This window comes from Periophthalmus magnuspinnatus, chromosome 3, assembly GCF_009829125.3.
Source record: "Periophthalmus magnuspinnatus isolate fPerMag1 chromosome 3, fPerMag1.2.pri, whole genome shotgun sequence".
Classification (NCBI taxonomy): Eukaryota; Metazoa; Chordata; class Actinopteri; order Gobiiformes; family Gobiidae; genus Periophthalmus; species Periophthalmus magnuspinnatus.
The window spans coordinates 29,231,677-29,255,256 of NC_047128.1; the positions used below are offsets into that span (position 1 = coordinate 29,231,677).

General features: G+C 38.5%; 3 protein-coding genes across 3 annotated transcripts in view; 1 reads left to right on the forward strand and 2 right to left on the reverse strand.

The window, feature by feature from the left end:
- tln2a (talin 2a) overlaps positions 1-13,373 on the reverse strand; it is a 55,848-nt gene extending 42,475 nt beyond the window's left edge. The window contains exon 1 of the mRNA XM_055230347.1: positions 13,212-13,373. The gene's annotated coding sequence lies outside the window, so the exon portion shown is untranslated. The remainder of the gene's footprint in view (positions 1-13,211) is intronic.
- Positions 13,374-14,604: 1,231 nt separating this feature from the next.
- ddx28 (DEAD (Asp-Glu-Ala-Asp) box polypeptide 28) lies at positions 14,605-16,363 on the reverse strand. The gene has a single exon (XM_033991614.2). It carries the CDS (start codon positions 16,247-16,249, stop codon positions 14,615-14,617), a length of 1,635 nt encoding a protein of 544 aa, XP_033847505.1. The 5' UTR covers positions 16,250-16,363; the 3' UTR covers positions 14,605-14,614.
- A 4,542-nt stretch (positions 16,364-20,905) lies between these two features.
- Positions 20,906-23,580, forward strand: part of nfatc3a (nuclear factor of activated T cells 3a) — a 32,134-nt gene continuing 29,459 nt past the window's right edge. Inside the window, exon 1 of the mRNA XM_033984371.2 lies at positions 20,906-21,407. Coding sequence (XP_033840262.1) covers positions 21,317-21,407 — 91 coding nt within the window. The 5' untranslated portion in view covers positions 20,906-21,316. The remainder of the gene's footprint in view (positions 21,408-23,580) is intronic.

Genomic DNA, 23,580 nt, shown 5'->3' on the forward strand with positions numbered 1-23,580 from the left:
GACAGAACTGTTATGTTTTATTGTTTGGGTTTTTGTTTTGGTGGGTTTTTTTCTTTTGGTCTTGCAGCAAACATCCATCCCCACTGGAGTCATGTCCTGGGGCAGTCCTTTCAAATGTCTGACCCCAAGAAAGGGTCACAACCCTGTTTCCTTTTCCACTATCACTAGTGCTGAACAAAGCACATCGAAGAGGGAAAAAGTTAAAAATAACAAGTGCTTATGCAAGCACTATTAATAAACAAGGAAAATAAGGAAACTTACGTTTTGCTTATTTTCTTGATTTAATCTCAAAAAGATAATTGAGGATGACACTCATTTTCAATTATTTAGATTAGAGATCACAAGAGATGACAATAAAACTATAAATTATAAATGACCTTATGACCTTAACAATTGTCAATAAGGCAGTTAACTAAATACAAGAGCAATGAAAACATGCTCAATGAAGGTTTTCAATTGGCCCATGGTAGTTATTTCACTCAGTCTAAAGGAGCACTGCAGAGTCAGACCGTTCTTTTTCGCTGCCTCAACACTTCAAGCTGACCTATCAAACTCCATACAACTCCTCAGAACCTGGTCATGGAGTCTCTCCTCTATATTGCATAACTACAAGTAGATCATTGTAGCACAGAACTAAGGTTTCGTGGTACGTTTCCATTCAAGAGTTTGAGAATATACAAATACCAGCGTATATCCTTTCTAACAGACAAGAGGTCCATGATCTGACCAGCTCATGAAATGGTAGCAATAGCAAACAATAGCTTTGAAAAAAATATATATATATATATCCATAATAATAATATCCATAAAAGCTAACAGATCTTACTCAGTGCTCAGTAGACCAGGAAGTGTACAGTAAAGTATGGAAGTACTGAACATTTTGGCAAGGATTCAAGATGGTGAGTTTCCAGTGTCATTTTATAAAACCACTGAATGATCCGTAACGGCTATAAAAGGAAATAGAGTTGAGGACGCATTTACCACACATTAAACAGAAAAAAAAACAACTGTATTCCTGGTGCACATTAGCAGCACACTGTCCCATATTTCTGCAACTGAGACAAAAAAGATTAGGAGTCCTTTAATCTATCTACGGGTGGACAGCTGCAGTTTGGCATTTAACTGCTCCCTACTGTAGCTCCAGCTGCTTTAGCCTCCAAAACCTAATTAACTCAGGAATAGACAGGGCTTCATAAACATTAGAATAAAAAAACATCAAGGTGCAACTCTTATCTTTTCTGTTAAGGTTGTCTGAATGGACAGCACTTTCATAGAGCCCATTTTAAAAGTCAGCTGTAATTTGAGTGCAAGCTGCGGTGGTGATAAGGAAACGGTTCCGCACAGGTAAGTCTTCTATCAGCAGGAGGAGCCAATAAAATGCAGTAAAGACTGGAATACCAAAGGGGACATAGCAGACATGACACAGGAGGTGACCTGCCTCAAGGGGCTCTGGCTGCCTATTGTAGGGGAACAATCAGGGAGTCTCAGGACTGTGCTTCCAGGCCGTCCCAGTGAAAGCTTGGCCTCCCGCTTGTCACTTCTATTGTTAGACTCAGGCAGGAGCCGCTCCCCATTTTCTTCATACACATTAAATACTCAGCATTGTTTGGGTAGTTAGGAGGCAATGAAAGCCATACACACACTTAAGCTAAGCACACAACTCCCTTTAAAAAACAGTGTTAAAAGGGTTGAAACAGTCTTTACAAGGAGCCAGGCTACTAGCCATTTAACCAGTCATTTGATTTTGTATTTAAGGAAAGAATTAAATATTGGGTATGTCCAGAGGTTGGGAAAGACACATTGCACCAGTCACTGTATTTTTGAAATATTTGTTTATGATTTTGAATAAAGCATGTTTAACTCAGTGTTAAAGTTAGGGAATGCTATATTTAGAAAGAAGTATGTGCTTCTATAAATTGATTAAATCCTCCCAGTTAGCTGTAAAATTGATCACAGCTATAATCACAATTTCAATTATGCTCTCTATAATTGCAAATATGCTGTAACTGCAAATACATTTAAATAACTTCTGTTCAAAATTATATCCGTGCTTGCTTGCCCTGCAGAAACTGGGGCAAAGCCGCTCTTCTAATCTAGTGTCACTGAGTGTCACAAAACAATAACATTACTAATAAATTATATTAGGTCTATACTTCCGATACAGGTATATTTTGACTGTGTGGAAGTAATTATTTTTGTATTGACAGTAGGCCACTCAATTAAAAATCATAATCTATTGGGTAACAGGAATCATTGTTAATAATGTCAGATGCCCTTCCTGTCACAACTCTCTGTCCTTGTAGATTAAAGTGATCAAACTCTCTCTAGTCTGAAATAGATTTTTTCTTCAGTGTAATCTAGCACACTTGCTATTTATGGAAAATCCTTTCTAAAATCAGGTCTCGGTCAGATATTTTTTGATGAGAACATTTTTGAATACTAAGATCATCTTCCAGTATAAACACTAAACTCCTAAATAAACCAAAGCTGTACCATTGGTTTATTTACTTTAGACCCAACAGCAGAATGAGGAGGAGCTGTTCATAGGCCTGTCATGATAACAAATTCTGAGGTGTGACATAGTGAAAAAATAATGATAAACAATAAACTAGCCAACTTTATGCCACTGACACAATAAGCTAAAACAGGATACAGGATAATGCCATTAACCATTTCCTAAATACACTGATGTTAGAAAACATGACCGGCAGCAACACTAAAACGTAAAATGCACACAAACAAAAATAAATAAATAAATAATACATCTCTCATATTAAACAATAACTAAGCTAATTTTGACAGGCATCTGTGGACCCACTTATAGGCCACAAATCACATCTATAGATCATGTTTTAGAAACCCAGACAAATACAATGAGAAGAATTTCAAAATTTCGTGCGGAGACCAAGAGATCGGTCTATCAATCAGTCAAGCTTCGCCAGTTTACCAGATGTGGCGCGCTGATTTACAGCCCAGTGATGCAACCAGTGTCACTTCATCCCGAAGGCTGAGTGGAAGGAAAGGTGATGACATGGTGGCTGGCTATGGGGCCGAAGGAGGTGCTGAAATGGAGATAGGGGGGGGGGGGACTAGGGGATGGGAAGAAGAAGACGGGAGAGAGATAAACAGGGAAAGCATGGCAATGATATGGGAATTGAGGTGCTACCATTTCCGCTCTCTCAGCCCACCACACAGCAGCAGGAATAACACTGCCCCATGGACTGGGCTCTAGACACTTGTGCTCAGACAAAGAAGGCAATGTCATTTTCATTAAATAGGAGGAACATAATGAGGTTTTAACTGGTATTTAATAGAATTTCATATAGTTTTTGGTTTAAAAAGAAATACAAAAATAAAGCCACTTACAGCCCCATAATAGATTTTGGCAACAACATAAAGGACCAGTAGCATCCTACAGTGCCTTAACCTGTATATAGAGGACACAAGTTTTTCTTATTTTCAGTCTATGGGCTATGGACGCCATGCCTCATGTGAAAGCTTAAAACCTCCCGAATTCACTCAGACGCTGCACTAGCACTGATTAATGACTGTTGGTGCTGTAGTTTAGATCTCTCTGCATTTCTATACAGAGACATATCAGTCTGATCACCATGTCCTCCGTTACAAGTTTATGCACTCAGATTTGATCATTTCAGTGACACACGTGAAACAAAGGAGCTCATTGGTCACTTATCATTTACAAAATAAAATAAAATAAATATTAAATAAAATTTATCTGACCTCAGATCAACAGACTTTATTGCTATGCTCACCGATTATGCAGCAACCCGCAATGTTTTTCAGTCCCTTGTGATATGCATTTTTTTCTCAAGAGCAGGCATATTTTTTTATATGGGCAGACCATGCATGTCCCTGGTTGGCTAATCCACCTGTCAATCACACCCATCTGAACACAAGGATGATGACTGGTGATCAGCCTCATATCTTCAAAAGTATTGAAGAAGTGTGTATTCTGGATCCCAGGTAAGGGGTTTGGTAGTGACAATTCAGATCAGAGGGAGTCCTTTTGGGTTTAAAACAAGTGGATTTCAGCATTGAAACCGGCAACCCAAATGAGAGACTCATATGAGGCTCATTCTGCTTTCTGATTGAATAATTGTCTTGAGAAGTAAAAGACCAAATTAAAGAAAGATTAAAGATTTAAGAACAAACCAGCATTACAATTACAAGTAAGAGCTATATTTGTATCTGGAAACTGATGGGTTTTGATTTAAAATTTTAGAAACAAGACCTAATTTTTAATGACTCACTTCAACAGAATGTCATCTATTTTTGCTGTTGTTCTGTCCATATTGTGTATTTTGTATTTACACCAATGGCGTGGACATCTACATAGCAGGGATAATAAAGCTATAGATGAGACTGGTGGCATGGCTGTTAGGGAGGGTAAATCCAAAGGTTAACTATTCAGGGCCAACAGCTGCTGGAAACATACAATGACATGATGACACATTTAATCACTATTTCACAATGTACAGAAGAAGAGCAAAGGAGAAAACGGTGAAGTAAAAAAGACCTACATAATTCATGAAACTTCATATGTGATTTCAGTAAGCCTGGTAGTGGCTATATCAATGCCTCGCCTGTACAGCAGCAATGAATATATCAAGGGGTACAAAGTGAGTAATTAGCCTAAAAAATAAAATAAGATAATCAATACATAAAATTAAAAATTCAATGCCTAAAATACATTACCTTTACACCAACACAATGTTGGTGACAAAATCAAGAAACCGACTAGCCTACGTCCTGCATCAGCAGCTGCTGGTTAAAAACAAAACCCCAATTTCCACACCTGCCACTTGTAAATGCCATTCAAACCACCTTTACACTTTCATGTGGAACATGTGTTACAAAGACTCTCACAGGAATGGCCTGAATTTACAATTACCATATACCATAATACCATACTAATCTATTAGCCATGCTGGATGAGAAATTAGTTATGCAGAATGTAACAGGTTAATGGAATTTAATATATAGTGATTGAACTGAATTTCTACCAAATATGCTATTTTGTTGTTATTATTAGATTTGTGTACCTGTTTTTTGGTGTTGCCAAGCAACATGCCTTCAGAGCTGTGCAACTTTCTCTGAGGTAAGACCATAGACTGTATGTGTAATTGGATATAGCTAAACTTCTAGCTTCCAAATAAGAAGTGAACATTGGTGTGCTTCTGGCTCCATCGACTCTGGCTCCAATTCACTTTACATTGAAAACTGTCACTCCTCTCTCTGCTGCAGTGAGCCTTGTCATTTTGGTCTTAAAATGTTTGTATTTATCCACTCTACATGATCCTGTTTTTTTTATTTATTTATTTTATTTTATTTATTTATTTTTTTTGTCCGTAAATCAAGATATGAACATTAATAACAAACAAATCATGTGGCTTCTTTCCCTGAGGTCATTCCCGTTAGCAACAGGTTTGATTGACAGTGTTGCCAAGCACCCGCTACCTGCTAAACCAGCGGTGTGGGCGGGAAGAGGAGTTACCTTCAACAGCCTCGCTTAAGATTGGCTCTTTGGTTGCTATGATACTTCGGACCTTGGATCCAAAATTCACCCCTGTATCTCCTAGTCTCGATGAGCTTCATGTGACTGAAGCCGAACGCTATGGGCACTCACTCAGTCCGCTTCTTTATTCAGTCTATGGGTAAGCTACACTAAATTTAGGTCCAGATAATTTTTTTGCCAATCATCTCTTTGTTGTAATAGTCAATTTCTTTTGTAATTGATCCTCTAATGCATTTTCCTTATCAGCCAATAATTAAATAATTGTTATTTTATCAAGGACTTTAATAACTGTTACCAATTAACTTTTATGAGTCTTTGCTAGAGGATACATGTTGGATCCTTTATACTCACAGCAGTTTGTTTTATTTGTATTTTTGAAACTAACAATAAATATGTGTAAATATATGTAGAAATGTACAGAATAAGTTAGATGTGTGTCAGTTGAAGTATAGAATAAAGTTTATTTGTTTTTACATGTGAAATGTTCATATTCTGGAATGTTTTTGTTTGAACTGTAATTTATTTTAATGTACATGGTAAGAGAACTGTGTGACTTTCTCTGATAGGATACATGTTGGACCATTCATATTCAGTGGTTTGTGCTGTTAGAATTTTTGAAACAATAAACCTGGACTGAGCCTGTGTCATCTTTACTGTAACACCCAGAACACAACACAGAGTGATATAAAAAGGGATGGGCCGGTTATAAGTAGAAGAAAAACGTGAGTATTGGGTATGTAGTGATGTGAGGATGCTCACCAAGTCATTTCCTGAACACACTGCACATGGGACATAAGTAACCCAGCCAAGGACAAGGCCGTCTTTCTCCCTGGAGTTCCAAAGACAAAACGCCCTATTCCTTTTAAAGAGTGGAATCTCACAATGCTGCATTTGTCTCATTGCCAGCTGGTGAACAGGCTCTCTATAGACATGTTGATATGTGGGCACCATCTCAATGCTCAGATGATTTTTATGAACAATCTTTTGGTACAAAAGGAGAAAACCCATTACTATTTGAATAATGCTTTATGTGTTCCACTCCAACTTCAACTGTCAGCGATAATAACTGGGATATAACCTCTAAAGCAAATTTACTGAATGATTTTTGCTGCTTTCTCACGAAAAAAAAAAAAAAGACTATTAATCTCTTCAATTCAGGCTTCGATTTGGAACACACAAAAAAAACTTTATCTGTCAGATCTCACTCTTACAAATCTAATTTGAAAATAAACTGTGCTTTTTGCAGCTAGTTGCATTCCTACAAAGCAAATAACAATGTGCACAAATAAAAGCCTTTTTTCAGACTTCTGATTGCCTCAGAGCTCCCAGTGTGTAACATAAACCAACTGCTGCACTCTTTCTACTTTAGGAGAGACTCAAAGTTTACTGCTCTACTCAGTGGTCTTCTTACTGTCCCCATGTTCTCCCGAGTGGCCTGGCAACATTCCCAAGCGCTCTCCCCTACTCCAATAAACAAAGAATGGTTTACCTTATATAGCAGTATTCAAACTCTACAACCTCTGTGAGTACCATCAGAGACAGAGCAGCAGTGGGGGGTGAGGCCGGGCCAATCCAGACAAAAAGGCAGGGAGCACACACTGGTACTGCAATTGTGTAACATTAACAGGCAGTTAAAGGGCTATTTCTGTGGCCATCCTTCTGTACAGCTTTGCAGAGGGAGATGGGAAATTATTTATGGGGGGTGAAAAGTGAGACCAGAACGATGTGAAAAACCACAGTGAGTAAGAGCGTCCAGTCAAGATCAGGGTGTACTCTTTGTTGATAATTGGAAGAGATGAAATGCATTTGAGTTTTCACCTGCTTGTGGTTAAGTAACAGTATGCAAGATAGTTACAAGTTGGTCTCCCCTTTATAGCCTTTAACAAAAGATGGAGAGGTCATTATTAGTTCCCTTATTCCTTATGCAAGTTAGCAACCAAACATTTGTAGAAAGACATTATCCTTATGGGAAAACCAAGAATAGATGCCCCGGGCTGGAGAAGGGCTCAGGAGGAGTGGATGGGACGGATTGTATTCCAGCCCTTCCAGTATGTTCAGCCAGTGCTGCTCAGTGAAGCTCTAGGCTGTTCCAGATTCACTTCCTGGTAGAATTCCGATACAGGTTTACTTTTCACAAACAAACACATCATCCAGACTGAAATAATTTGATGGGTAATAATGATCTTGAAAATATAGATCATCATTTTTGGTTTGGCTCAAACTTGCAGACATGACTCAATTACAGTTCCAGGATTATTGATTGTCACATACAGGTTCACAATATCCTTGAGAAAAAAATGTTATATGTACAGTGACCTCACAAAATCAAATCTATTGGCCTTAAATCAGGGTCAAATAATTTCAAGTGAAAGTTTAGTGACACCACTTCATACACACATATTTTGCCAAGTAACATCCATTTACAAGCAATTTGCCTTTTATTTTAAATAATGCTGAAAACAGTAGTATTAAACAGTTCTTGACACAGTTGTAAGATGCAGTCAGAGCTACACTGACTTCACAGTGTTGCCAGCCTATGTACTGTGAGCAGAGGACACATGATTAAGTTACATTTCTACCCCGGTGACTATAAGGCATGAGCCTGGAGCAAGCAACCATGGCAGCAGGGATTTCTGCCAGAGATGCAGTCCACTAATAGCTGAAGAGCTCAGCTGCAACCTGACACACATTTCAGAACAGATCCCTTTTCAGCTAGGGTCACCAAGACGTTCACTTAGGTCAAAACATCCAAATCAAATTACAATACAGGCAATTGTGACTAAAAATTAAGGGCTAATGATTAAACATTACACATGGGGTAGTTTTATGCTCCACACAATCAAGTACAATTATAAAATATTAAAAAAATATCAGTTCAACAACTTTGAATGTGGGATGTGATATCATTGGACACTATCATTTTCACATAGTTGTAATATGTTATAACTTTAAATATGTTTATGAATGATAAGTAAAATGATCTGAAGCTTAATTTGTGTGTATACAAAACTCTAGTGTGCAAGAACTCCACTTGCATGGCACAGGGGAGTAAGATTAGAGGAGTTAAAATCAGGCTAAAACAATAGGTTTTTAGATTTTGAATTGGTTACCTAGTGTAATATAATGCATGCCACAAATGTAGTGTGAAAAAATCCAGAAATGGCAGCAGGCAATCTTTAAAATACAATTTTTTACTACAAATATGCATAATATGGTGAATGGTATTTTGGGTGATGTTTTTAGAAAGAACAATGTCGCATTTCATCGTTTTGCAGATGACACCCAATGACAGCCAAACCACAGTCAAAGCTCTGCAGGACTGTTTCAGGGATGTGCAGACTTGGCTGAGGACAAACTTCTTGAACTTAAAATCAAAATAAAAGAGATTGTAATGTTTGGCCAAACTAACGCAATGCTTGGGTGTGACAGTGTGATTGGTCCTCTGTCCTTTGCCCTGCAGGGAGGAATTTTGGGGTGATTGTGGATTTTATGTTCAAACTGGACAAGCACATTAGCTCTGTCATAAAACCCAGCTTCTTTCAGTTGAGGCTCCTTGCTTACAGAATGTCTAGAACGCTGCAGCTCGTCTGCAGACAAAAACTAAGACAAAAGCACATCACTCCTGTGCTGTGCAACCTGCATTGCCTCTCCATTTCATATTGGGTGCAATTCAAAATGTTACTGATTGTGTTTAAATGTCTGCACTCTATGGCTACTCTTTATTTGAGAGTTATTGCAGCCTTATATTCCACCCAGAGCCCTGAGGTCAGCTGACCAGCTCTTGCTGGCTGTGCCCAAAGCCAGGCTCAACACCAGAGGTGACAGAGCCTTTTCTGTGGCAGCACCCAGACTATGGAACAGCCTCCCTCTGCCCGTCAGATCCTCTCAGACTAGATTGAAAACTCACCTCTTCTGCCTGGCATGTAATTCTAGCTAGACAGGATATCTTGGTGTTTTATTGTTTTCCTATGTATCTTCTTATCTGTATATTTGTTTTTTGTTGACTTTTATGTGAAGCACTTTGGTCTGTTTTAAATGTACTACATAAATACACTTGACTTGGAAAAAAACTAATGATATGCCAAATTTGAATACTGAGCAGTTGAACATTTAATTAATCTATATATCGCCCACCTCTTCAAATTGTTAACTAGATGAGCAACAAATGAGTAGGACTTCGGTTCCTATGGCAACTACACTTAGTCCAGGGTCCGCAGAATAACAACAAAATTGGATATTTCTGAACCAGACTTCCCAGGGTGCACAGACTGACATCACCACTCAGACCCACATTTGGAGACCGCTGCAGGGCACTGGCTGATCAATGAGACAGCTAAGTCGGAAACGTAGCTTCCCATGTAATTATAGAGTAAAATATTGAGCGAACACATCCTGCCTTTGAGCCAGTAAACGCATACACCAAAACTACAAAGCACCGTATATAAGCAACAGTAGTGGATCACTGTGGGCAGCTACATCACCAGCTTATTTGTGATGCCATTTACATCACATGGTGGAATGAGTAGGAGGTGAGCCAGCACTAAGGAGGAGGTGGGAAACTGAAAAAGAGTTGTTGAGCATTGATATTTAAAATGTTTTGACATCATTAATGAGAAATTTCAGTAGCTTAAAATGGAGACTATGATTGTATCTGCTGTACAACTATAATCTATGACCCACGTGGACGTTTAAAACCATACTGATATTACAACAAAAAAAACGTACTTGCCACTTTAAAGAACGTCACCGTAAATGTCATAACAAAGCACCGCACTGATGGACTATGGTGGGGCCCGCCTATGGATAGCCAGAGTTCATGGTAGTCGGCAGACTTTTTTTTTTCTCATAATTTGTGCAATTTCAGGAAAAAATAAAAAATAAAAATCAGAATGAATTAAATACAGAGCAGTGGGCCTGTATGAGGATAGCGAAAATAAGAATATAGAAGAAAATAAGAAAATAAAGATTACTCAAACATGCATAAATCACTCTAAATACAACGTAAAGTGGGTGAATGAGAAGGGAAAACAATTATAACATGGTTAATATTTTTTTGAAAGACATAAAATATGTCTCTCCTTTAATGATAAACTTTACAATAATACAGAAAGAAAATCAGAAGAACATCAGTGCCAGCTCCTGAAGGCGGCGGCTACATTTTCAGTCTTGTGACTTATGTTTAAAGTTACGCATGCCTTGACACAGTCGCAACGAAGTGTGAAATTCTAAGATATTGTTAACTTGAACTAGGCCAGAAATTTGTACGGCTCCATTCAGTGTTTTTTTTTTTACCCAACTCACTCACACCCACAAGATTTAACCATGTCACCAAACTGTTACAAAAAGTATGTCAGAAGGTGCATTTTTAGCATGCCACTGAATAAATGGGGACTGTTTCTTTTTTTCTTTACTTTAATGGGCATCTTCAGGCAAAGTGTTGGATTGTTAGAAACACAAAATAAGAAATAACCACACTTTCAAAACAATAGCTGGAGGGGAATGTTCCAAGGCTGTGGATGGACAGTAGGTATAGGCAGGTAGAACCAGCTGTGACAACCGTGCACACAGTGAATGAATCCAGGAGAGTGGCTGGAAAACGCAAAGAACACACTTTGTACAGCAGCACAAAATTTAATACAGTTCAATAAAATAAATACATTCTAAAATTAACAATGTACCATGCGCTGCAACAAAATTTTATCTAAAACTGTTTTGAAAGGTGATAATTACACTTAGCATTGTTTATACATACTGTCACCACCTAATATTTTTGCAGGTTTCTTTAATGGTCTGTTTGATATTATTTAATGTCATTATACGTTACTTATTTCTTGTTTGGAGCAGTCACAACTAGTGACAGAGCTTGTATGAGGAGTCTTAACAAAAGAGCAATGTGTTCTGTGAATTCAGATTTAAAATTTAAGAACATCAGGTTAAAGTCACAAATCCATGCAGATGTTTTACTTACATTTTCCCCAACCATTTTCATGCACACTTATGTAGCTATATCAGAAAGCCCTTCAAAGACACTTACAGAACAGCAATGGTAACAGATAATGACATACAATATGTGGAAACGCACCACGGTCTTTCTTCTTGCCCGTGCTCAATTACAAGACAACTGACAAAACAACAACAATGAGAGAAGTTTAACAATATTGGGTTTCCAAAAGCTGGTTAGTAATAAATGATACTTGTCACTGAAGCTGGCTGAGCTGCATACTAAACTGGAGAAGAGACTACTAAAAGCAAACTGAGGTTTAATCAAATGTATTTTTCTGGGATGACAGTATAACTATAAGAATAAGAGGTCTGCTTCATTAGACTGCAGGTGCCAGTTTGAAAGGACACAATTCAATGTGGGGAGATATACTGATTTGACATTCTCTGGAGGCACCACTGTTCCTCATACCTTTAATTCAATATAGATTTTGTGAGGGATATATTTCATAACAGTCCTCAAATACACATGCTGTAGACATGCCAGGAGGATGTGACCAGAGACAGGGAGACGTTCCTACAGGATCACAGACACTGGAGCAGGCAGACTATGGCACCAATCAGCCTACAGCTTACCAGAAAGCAATTTTTACTTTAACTGATGACCTGCAGACGTTCATAAAGAATAAGTCGAAAGCCCGTCTCATGAACTCAGTCAGGAATGTCAGGAATGGTGAGAGAAATACTAATTGCTACATTAACAACCAATTAATACACGTGCACCTTTGGCTTAGGCTGCAAGTTGTCTGCCCAAACCAGTGCTTTGGCAACGGAAAGGTCTGTGAACATAAAGCAGGTGACTGTCACATATTTGCTGTGCATTATTAGAGGTTCTGTAGAGGGGTGTGGCAGCATGCAACGCGGGCACATCATTATGTATCACGTCTAAACCGGGAAAAAGCGATACATTACACGCGTCATGTTTAAATGTAATCCACGCGTAAACCTTTAGCCTCTTTGCGGTGATACGCACGAGTGAATCTTGCATGAAAAAAGAAAAAAAAAAAAAAAAAAAAACACAAACGGAAAATAAAACATAGAGCTGCTTTAAATCTCCGTGTTGCATCCGAGACATAGGCTATCGGTCACCTACAGTTTTCACATGTACACCTAGACGGAAAGTTCATACATTTGCAGGTGGCACACAGACATAGGCTAATGGCATCTTCTGAACATGGCGGATGGTTTTCCCGTGTCCACTGCCATGTAACTTCAGCCTCTCCATGAACTCCCATGAGTGGATGCCGCCTCACACCCACCAGCACAAAGCTACACTCCCATGACGCCTCTAGATGCTCATTTCTGTGGCTTTTAACCCAATAACACTCACTGCCCAGACAAACGGACAGACCACAATGAACTGCCGCAGCACTGGGCGACTGACCGCTCTGTAAAGTCACCCAAAGTAACAGCATCGAACATGTGAAAGCTCCACAAGTTTTGTTCCCTCCGGTGAGTGCTGCAGTTCAACTTTACTAAGGATTCATTCAAAAGCAACGCACAAGGTGAAACTATAGTGCGCGACAGAGAGCTGCGCATGGGGCAACCAGACGTGCCAAAGACCACGCCAGGCAATACTCTTCCTAAGCACAGTTTTGATGTGAAGGTTTGGTCGGAGGCAGATGAGATTTGAGGTGTCTGCTGCAAAAAGCCGATTACAATGGCGAAAACCTACCTTTAGATCATCCACTGGGGCATTTCCAAGCTCTCCGCTCCAGAGGAGATGCACGTCGCGCTTCTCTTCACGAAAATATCCTCCACCTACTACAAGCAGCGATATGTCCAAGTGGCACGGGCTGAGGGAGAACAGCGGCGTCGGAGGAACCTCAGTATCGTGTGTTTGTTGGTGTGTGTAAATGGGGAGGGGGAGATTATCCGAGGGGGGGTAGAAAGGAAATGCGTCATTAATAATGGACCGGTCGCATTTGTAGTCCACCATCATTCAGTGACCTGGCCTCATCACCCCATATAGATGTTATTCCTGTAATAATATACACTTGAACCTGTGTTTGGGAAGCCTACAAATAAGACAGAAATAAAGTCTAGCCGCTATCTACAAAAATCTGGCACGGATTTGTCCTTAAAGCTGCACTATGTAACTTTTCTATGGGCAGTCTGCTTGTCTCCATGGAGATGCTATTGCTTTGCCTGGAAACTTCCACAATATGGTGTTAAACTTATACATCCATCCTTTACAAAAAATTATTTAAAAAAAAAAAGGAAAAAAAAAAAAAGAATTAACTAAAAAAAATAAATAAAAATAAACATTACATAGTGCACCTCCAACATGAACACCAAAGTCTTGCTGAACTTGTAATTGAATATTTATTATAAAATTAATATTGATATATACATAAAGACGCATGACCTATTGTATTTGTAGGCACTAAAAGCTTGGTGTCATTGTAGAGTTAGTGGAAATGTGAGTCGGTCAGTGATTTAAAGACACCGAGCCCCAGCCTCAGCAGGACAATGTGAGCCTCAGTTCCAGACATTCAGATCTGAACCCGCTTGTTACAGTTTGGACACTTCCCACAGTATTCCCACAAAGGCTTTGGTGTAAACAATCAGCATGTTATAGGGCAAACATCAAGGGCTGTACCCTCAGCCTAAATGCATATGAATTACCCTTGTATGTAAGTATGTATGTAATGTATGTATAAATAAATACATTTTATTTTGTAATGTGGCGTAGTGACCCAAAGAGTGGTGGTTTGTTCTCCCCATAAAAGCACCTATAGAGAATATGTCTGACAGTGCGAACCATGCCTCAGGTTAATCCAACTGAGGTTAGAAATGAAACGTATTAAACGTAACTTATTTTAAAAATTTATTTTTGTGACGCCGTCAGAAGTGTCAAAAACAGAAGTACATTAACACTTCCATCTAGTGGCCAATCCTGTGTACAACATAATATTCCAGAGTGGCATCAGATATTAAACAGATGCTTTTCATAATATAGACAATAAAAAAGGTGTCTCACATTCACAAAATTATAAATTAATATTATAATACAAAACATTCATCTATGAAACTTTTTTTTTTACATATTAGATTGGTCTGCTCATGCAGATTTTTTTACATGCCCGGTAATGGTGTTCTTTTACGAGCAGCAGCCTCAATTTTATGCACAAGCTCAACATCCCAAGGATGAGTGACAAAACTTAACACTTCCCCATCTTCTTTACCCCCAGCCCTCCCTACTCTCCCTGCTCTGTGGATGTAGTCAGTCAGGTTGTAAGGAAAGTCATAGTTGACAACTAGTTGAACTCTGGATGTGTCCAAACCCCGGGAGGCAATGTCTGTGCAAATCAAGACACTTATTGTTCCCTTTTGGAACTGATGAAAGATTCCTGAGCGCACAGCAGCCGCCATCTCCCCCTGCAGACGTGCATGTCTGACTCCCATCTCCTCCAATGAGTAACCCAGCCAGTTCACTGTGGCTGATTTATTGCAGAAAACCAACACACCAGAGTTATCATTTTCATGTGTTTTCAAGGCCTGGTGGAGCTCCAAAATCTTTTCAGCACCTTTAACTTTAATAAAAGTCTGTTTAACATGAGGCATGAGAAAATGAAGCATATTGCTTTTTATGATTTTCATTTTACCAAGATCGGTCACCTGACTAAGAACTTCTTCAACACCACCAGGAAAAGTGGCTCCTATCACAAGCAACTGGGCCTTGTGTCCTGGGCCATGAGTCTGACTTGGATCACTTGAGATGTTTGCACTTTTCAGGATGTTTTCCAACATGTCAGAGAAGCTAGGGTCAAACATTGTATCTGCCTCATCAACGATAAAGAAACTCAGCTCACTTAAGTCAAGGCAGCGTCTCCGTAAAGCCTTTACTAGAGCCCCAGGTGTAGCCACTAAAATATCTGGAACTTGTCTCTTGAACAGCATCTTAATGTGTCCCACACCCCGACCACCTCCCACAGTCTTGGTCACAATCCTAAATGGCTGACACAACATCCTGGAAACAGCAGCCACTTGCTCTGCCAGTTCTCTTGACGGGACCAAAATTAAGGTGTGAATCTTGCTTTCCTCAATGTCGGTTTCTGATGCCTTTTGAGCTTGTAGTTTGTGAATAACAGGCAGAAGATAACTTAGTGTTTTGCCACTTCCCGTTTCTGCAGCACAGAGAATATTGTGACCTTTCATGACCTTTGGGATGGACTGCAGTTGAACTTTGGTGGGGCAGGTGATGTTCAACCGTTCTAGGACATCTATAAGAGGCTTGCATATGCGAAGATTATTGAATTTAATGAGAGTTTTATTTTCTTCACCCTCATTCTGAGGTTTAACAACATACGGTGCCACTGACCTGGTTTTGTTGATAGTAAAATAGTCCCCGTAGGATTTATTGTGCTTCCATCCTTTTGAACATAGCACGGGTTTTTCAAATTTCCCAAAGTTGTATGCTGCAGATTGGTTCAGATTCTGGTTTTTACTCTGTATAAGTAGCCGACCAGCTTTGACGTTATAAATGTTGCTTTTGGCACCAATTTCTTTGGCGCTTTCAACTCGTTTTCGCAGGTATTTAGGGACGCGAATCACTGGCATTTCCTCTAAATCCACTGCTGTCTGAGAAAGGCTCGACGAATGGAAACAGAAGCAAGTATACACCTTTACACTGTGTGGTCGACGTAGAAGGGTGAAGCTTTGGGTCCTCGACGCAGCCCACGCTAAACAGCTGGACCTCAACAACTGCATCTTGACGCCGAATTAAATCCACTGTATGTTGACTAAGTAAAGATTACACAATAAACTTCAAACGTGCTATAACTCCAATGAGTATCATTTGCTGTTTTGCTCCAATCCGCCATGCTCTCGGGCGACGGATGATGACGTCGGTGAATGGTGGGCGTGCAGTGATGACGTTATTAGGTTACTTATTTCCCAATACCTCCCAGATCTGTGAAATACAACTATTACAGTGCATGTTGTCCATGTATGTTGTGTCCCTGAGCCAGACACCAACCTTGATTATATAAAATAGGTGTGTTGGTGTGTGTGTGTTAGTGTGTGTGTTGGGTTGAGACTAATGCTCCAATATCAGTTGGGACAGGCCCTTGTGAATACAGATCCACTGCAGCAGAGGTTGGTAGTATTTAATTACATTTACTCAGTTACATTTACTTGAGTAAATGTTTACAAAAGTAAACAGGAAGTAGGCTAACAGTACTCTTTCTTGAATACGAAGTTTTGGTTACCCTTCCTACTGTCAGTCTAAGTGACAAAAACTTTATACTGAGAATATTAAATAATTTGAAGATTTGTGTTTCTTGAACTGCTCCTTCAGTTATTGTTACATTATTTATTTTTTTGTGTTTAGCTGATTCCATCCATCCATCCATCCATCCATGCACTATTTAATGTTTTGTCCTTCCAATTACTTATTATGAATCAGATGTTACCTCTTGACAGTTACTAGGTTTTGGTTGAGTAGTACCTTCACCAAATCATTTTTTTTTACTCTACTTGAGTAATTAAATGTTGAAGTAACGTTACTCTTACTTGAGTACAATTTTTGGCTACTCTCACCTCTGTCCTTTGGATTGCAAGCAGTCTGTTTCTCAAACTACTATACTCCAAAGCCTAATGGAGTAAATATTCTTCAATTGATCAAAAGTAAAAATGATCATGTCACAATGAATATGTTATGCTCTGGTGTAGGGTTCACATGGTCTATCTGCTTATCTCCATAGATGTTTTATTTACTTGGAATGTTCCACAGTATGGAATTGAATATCTTTTTTTTTTTCAGTTACAGGTGTTTTTATTGCCTTGAAAACATGCATTCCTGCTTTAAGTTAGCTAGTTGTGGATTTGACCCATAACTTGGCCAAGTGCCATCATTTGCATGTCTTCATAGATATAGTTTTTTGACATACAGTGGAACAGTAGATGGTGCTTGCAGATGGTGGAAAAGTTATATAGCGCCTGTACGTACCATGGGCGAGCAGGCCGTATAGCAGCTGACACTTCTCACCCTGGACATGTAGTATTTTATTTTATTTTTTTAAGCATATCTTTTTAACTTTCTGCATGCCCTTATTTGTATTTGTATTTATTCAGTGTGTTTAATGTTGCACTTTATCACTGAAGCAAGTTACTAGTTTGTGAACTGTGTTCACAGGTAATGGCAATAAAAAATCTTCTGATTCTGATTCTAGTGCATATTTAAATATTAGCTTCCCTAGAGGTTATCACATTTCATGGGATATATATAAAATTTAAGCTGTAGGCTATGTGCCTGTTAGTATCTGTATTGATCAGATGCACAGAACCCAGGGAACAAACACTCTGCCTGCAATCCAGTCCAATAGGTCTATGTCAGTGATTGTAGATGATTGGGGCAGAGAGTGCTCTCACTTCTGCTGAAGTAGCTTCTTGCAAGTTAAGCTGTTTTGTTCTTGTTATTCACGAAGATATCCAAGAACAAAGCATAACCTGTGTTTTGCAATACTTGCAGCTGTTACACGTTTTTCTTAAATTAGCATCAGGGATCTCAAGTCTAATGTGGACAAAAAAGATAGAAATCATGATCTTTTAAACTGACTCAAGTTTTGGTATTATCCTTAATCATGTATAGATTTTATTCAGCAAAAAAACACAGGCCACTTTGCTTTGTTTTGATGCACTGACAAACAGCCAGTGTGGATTGATCGTACAAGAATCCAGGGCACTTCCACTATGGCCTGCATGAACTGCATGAATCTCAATTTAACAATAGGGGGCAGCAAAAAAACAGTCTAGAAATATGCAGCTTGAGTCAAGAATTTTCATTTGGCTGTTAAGACTATGGCAATGCATTGAAAAACATTTTCAAAACATGCTGAGATCTAATCCAACTGTGGTCCAATCCAATCAGTTTGAAGGACATATTATGTCTTTACAATGTATCAAACTGCAACTTCTACCTTAGTTGTATATTGTTTATCAAGGCCTTTTTTGAAAATTCAATTTAGTCAGATATTGATGGCATTTAGTGAACACATGATTAAGTTTTTAACTGCAAACTATAATTCTTGAAATACACTTCTCAAACAACTCGAGACCAGTGCGGGGGCTGATGCTGTAGAATTTGTTGCCTCTTAACCATCAGTTTTTACACATCATAAAATCATAAACCACATCTTCTGCCTCCCACACAATTTGTCGTTTTTATCTCCTCCCTTCAAAGGTCATCTGTGAAGATAACAGGCACAGGTAACCTGAATAGATCTGGTTCTGGCAACACTACTGCATGCACAGAAAATTATAAGTTATTTGTAAGCAAATGTAAAAAAAAAAATCAATGTAACATGACTTGCAGGTGACAATGATATATATATATATATATATATATATATATATATATATATATATATATATATATATATATATATATATATATATAATTATATATAATTATATTTCTTTTTTCATATGCACAATTGTTTGGAATCACCATACTATCCACCATATTAACATGTTCCTAAATCTTCAAATGGAAATAATATAATACTGAAATAATATTGATGCTTTCAGAAGCACTTGAGAACCCAGGATCTTAACGCCCACATTCACACATACAGGCTGTGCACGCATCTGAAGCTGAAAAAGTTTTGAAGAACATGGACATGTTTACCGTTATTAACTTGGGTTATAATCAAAATGTTAAATTCATTTTCAGACATTATCTTATATTGTATATCTTGAAAAAAACATACAAAATATATTATACTTCTATTATAGTGAAAAAGAAAAAGAAAAGCAGAGAATTAAGAAGGTTCTTTGCAGGTGATTTGCAAATTTGTGCATTTTTTACTTTATGTCATCGGCCAGTAGTTTACAACATTTTCAGAGTCATAGCACAAAAGATTCTGCAGCACACACGCATTAAAACATTACCAAATTATACCATTTAGAAAGTAAAAAATGCTAATATTTTCCTTCCTTGTTTCCATTTGGCAATGATGATTGTTTTGCCTCTCAAATAGTTCAGGAGTTGCTCAGGACACTTCAGAATGGTAAATTATTCAATGTGTGAATCAAATTGGATTAAGGCACACTAATGTTCCACTAACTATTCCTTGAAATTATCATATAAAGAATTTACAAAACAATTAAGAACCTACATGAAGCTCTAGATGTGGCAAGAAATGAATTATAGGAAGAAATAAATTGTTTAGGCTACAGCAAGAGATAAGTCTGATCTTTTCCAAACACTATTTAGAAAAAAAAAAACCAAAACAATAAGGTCACATAGATATGAATGTGTATAAAATTATTGATTGTGATACTAAATTTGGTGGTATAATTATGAGTATTGTAGACTGTCCTATCCGATATTTTGCGGTATATTTTACAAAAATATTTTGTAGTGGTATAATTTTGTTATTTGTTTAGTAAAAGGAACCTTGTTTATGCAATATATTTCACATATTCACTTTTTAATACAAAATGTTTTTTTTTTTTTTTAAGGTTGTGAAGGTATTTAGCAAAGACATAGTTTATCAAATACTTATTTGGTTCTTAAAAAGTAATGATATAATGCAGAATGTCACATTTCAGAATTGTGATATTGTGTCATGAGTCATTGTGTATCTAATCAAATCGTGAGGGACCCTGTGATTCCCAACTCTGCCAGGTACAACTGATAGTAACTAAAGGGCTATATGCAGGCTATATTCAATTTGTTTATTTAAGGTCATTGTAGAAATAAAGTCAAACAGCATCAATTCAATCCCATAAGCTGACAATACCATGCAATGCTCAAAAAGGAGTAAGCAGAAGTAAAATGATAATGAAAGCTTAACCCAACTCTTGATGTTTAACTGTTTTGAATGTGTTGCATGTAGAGCCTATAGCCTTTCTCAAATTGTGTCCCATCTCCTTTGGTCAATTTAGGCTTACAAAAAACGTAAACAAGGTTCCTGAAGTCAAAATATAGCCTATATAATCCAACTGGCCTATAGCCAATACACACTTACAGCCAAAATAGAGCTCTACAAGCTATAAACGTGCTGATGACCAAGGGGCATGAACTGAAATAAATAAATAAATAAATAAACAGTTTTATATAGTATCATGGCATGCATACCAAGTACACTTGTATGACACATATGGCTATTATCAGGTAAACAGATGGAGGAGGTCACTTTCCTACAGCACATAGGCTGTTATGTTCATTTTTGGAACAGAAAACTTCATTAATCATAAAAAAAAGAAGAAGAAAAACCTATACCCCTATAGCCAGTCCAGCCGCATGCGCCAGACCAAGTGTATTAACAGCGGTACCGTCCACATGGGGCACGGGTGCGTGCGGGTACGTATGCGTGCGTGTGTTGTTGTGTCTGCCGACGTCATCGCGGGAACTGCCTTGTCACGCGGGGCGAGTAAAAGTTGGGATAGGACTGAGCTCCGGCGGGTGAAGGCGAAACACAGAGGATTCATAGAGACATAGAAGGAATACGTTTCCCCGTTTAATGAAGTTATATTAAACCAGTGGATGGAAGCAGAAGACAGTGTTTTTGGAAGAAATCGAGGGTATTCCAGGAAACGTGGATAAAGGGCTAAGCGACTTTGTGTGAAGTTGGTAGTTGAGCTCTTGGCGTTCACCGCGGGACCAGCGAGACTCACTGCAACTGTTTTACTGCCGAAAAAGGCTGAACCGCGAGTAAAATGAATCTATAAGTCTGTGATTGGCCCTCGTGGCGTTTTGTAAATGTTGTGACATTGCACGGGAGAAGTCCACGGTTGAGTGGCGGGGTAAAACCCGAGCTGTCAAAACCGATGACTACAGCAAACTGCACCGGGAATGAGGAGCTGGACTTCAGGCTTATGTTTGGAGAGGACAGCCAGCCGCAGCCGCTGGGTCCCACAGGTAATGGCTCAGTGCTTTTCTCTTTCCACGGATGTTGGCCATGTAGACTATAGTTATATGCGGACTATTAATGTTTTACGCCATTCATCGTCCTGTGGCCTGTGAGTTGACAGAAGTCTGTGCCAGAGCCTGTGCGCACAGGTGCTCTCGCTGCTCTCGCTGCTCTCGCTGCTGGTGTGCTCTAACCGGGCGCCTTTGTTTTCTCTGTGTAGTTTTATTTCTAAGAAGAGCTCTTAAAGCCATCCTGTCCTTGACACAGTGAGCTTACAGGCTTTTATTAAACAACACACCATGCACACAACTGTGGGTCAGTTAGTGTGGTTGTAACTAATTAAAGTAGAATTGAGGCTTATCTACAACAACACCAGATAATGTCCATTTACACAGCGTAGATACGTCCCTGCAATTGGTATTCAACATACAAGACTACAAGAGGTAGCCTGAATAAGAAAGAATCACTTATTGCGCTTTGTTGAACAAATTGTATTTCATCAAATATCTTGTAGACCTATGTGGCCTTTATTAACTTACTTAACATATTCACTTATAATTAATTTCAAGCTGTATTTCTATCTTAATAACAACAACAACAACAATAACAATAACAACAACAACAATAATGATAATAATAATAATAATAATAATCATTATTATTATTATACAAAGAAGAAGGGAAAAAAGAAAAAGCAGGAGGTTGCGCTCAGCCTTGCCTGTAATTCATTTGTGAAAGGGCAGCTAAATGTATGTTGTGTCAAAAGAATATAGAGACCAAATAAATGCTACGTCTGATTGACTGAGAGCATAGAAGTAACATCTGTTCTGAACTGGATTTGTCATTTGGCTTTTGGCTTCAGCCATTGGAACTTGTCAATACACAAACTGCTGTTCTGGAAATGGCAAAGTACAGACAGTGTTTGGCATGTGCCACTTTTAATAATAGTTTCCTCTGATTAAATGCTTGATCTTGGATTGAGAGGAAGGAAAATGTATTTGGAAAAGTTTGGTAATAAAAGCTCCAGTGTGTTTGCTTTGAGGCCCGAGTGTCTAAATGAATAAGTGCAGTGCTCCACAGGACTACACTTGCAAAGTCGACTCTCTTTCTCTTTGAGCAAAGCTCAAGTCTGGACTTGTTTTTATAACAACCTGGAGAACGTCGTCTACTGTGTCTGTTTGACACTTTCTCCCCTGACCAGTGCCTTGTTCAACTGCTCCACCATTCTTACTTTTATCCATGTGCGCTAATTCAGATTACAAAAATAAATACTATTTAGGGCATACTTTCAGGATCAGTGAAAATCTAGTTAAGTGCTGTGCTTTAACAGTCTAGGTCTGCCTGTTTTTCACATTCAAATGTGCACTAACTCACCCTATTTATAGTGTATTAGCTATAAATAGAAAGTCAATTGGGAGCATTGTCTTGTAGTCAAAGGTTGAGTAGTGAAATGTTAGCAGTGATATTTGTTTAGTTCAGGGGATCTCGTCTGGCCCGTGAGGGGACGCGGCTCAATTTTGACAGTCGAGATGGAAGAGAGGCCAATCTGTATTCTTTCGAGCATTGTTTAGATTGGGAGAGATTTTTCTAATACAAATTTAAGGTTAAGAGATTCCACTTGAGGGCATTTTTATACTGTACAAAATATATTTTTCATTACAAACAATAATTGTACACCTTTCTTATGTAATTTTGGGGAAATTATTGCTCTGTCTGCACCATAAAACCTCTTCTCTCAGCACATGATGTTTTTGATGACTGAATTAGTTTACAATTATTGCAATAATCAATTAGCTGCAATTAATCAATGAACTTGTTTCAGCCCTAAATGTGTCCCTTGACGGACTAATGCACATTCACTGGTTTGGTTTAGTTAAAAAAAATTATAATGTGATTTTTGTGAGAAAATATGACAACCTGGGCTGTGATCTACACGTTTGTGGAAACAACAAGAACCGTTTGTATGGTATAAGGCTGCATCTTTGGTGTTCATCTTCTTTTTTTGGTGTAATGGCCCAATGCGTCATCAATAATCATGTGTTGTTTTCATGTACAACGTCTAGAATTATAGACAAATGTCACTTCCAGTCCCCAAAGTTGTACTGCTGTTGTGTGTGTATGTGGTATTTTGGTCCGATGGGGCAGGGTGACTCGGGTGATGCAGGTCACGAGCAGCCCTCG

Coding starts and splice junctions, on each gene's coding strand:
- ddx28 (XM_033991614.2), bottom strand. CDS start 16,249: ATGCAGTTGTTGAGGTCCAGCTGTTTAGCGTGGGCTGCGTCGAGGACC.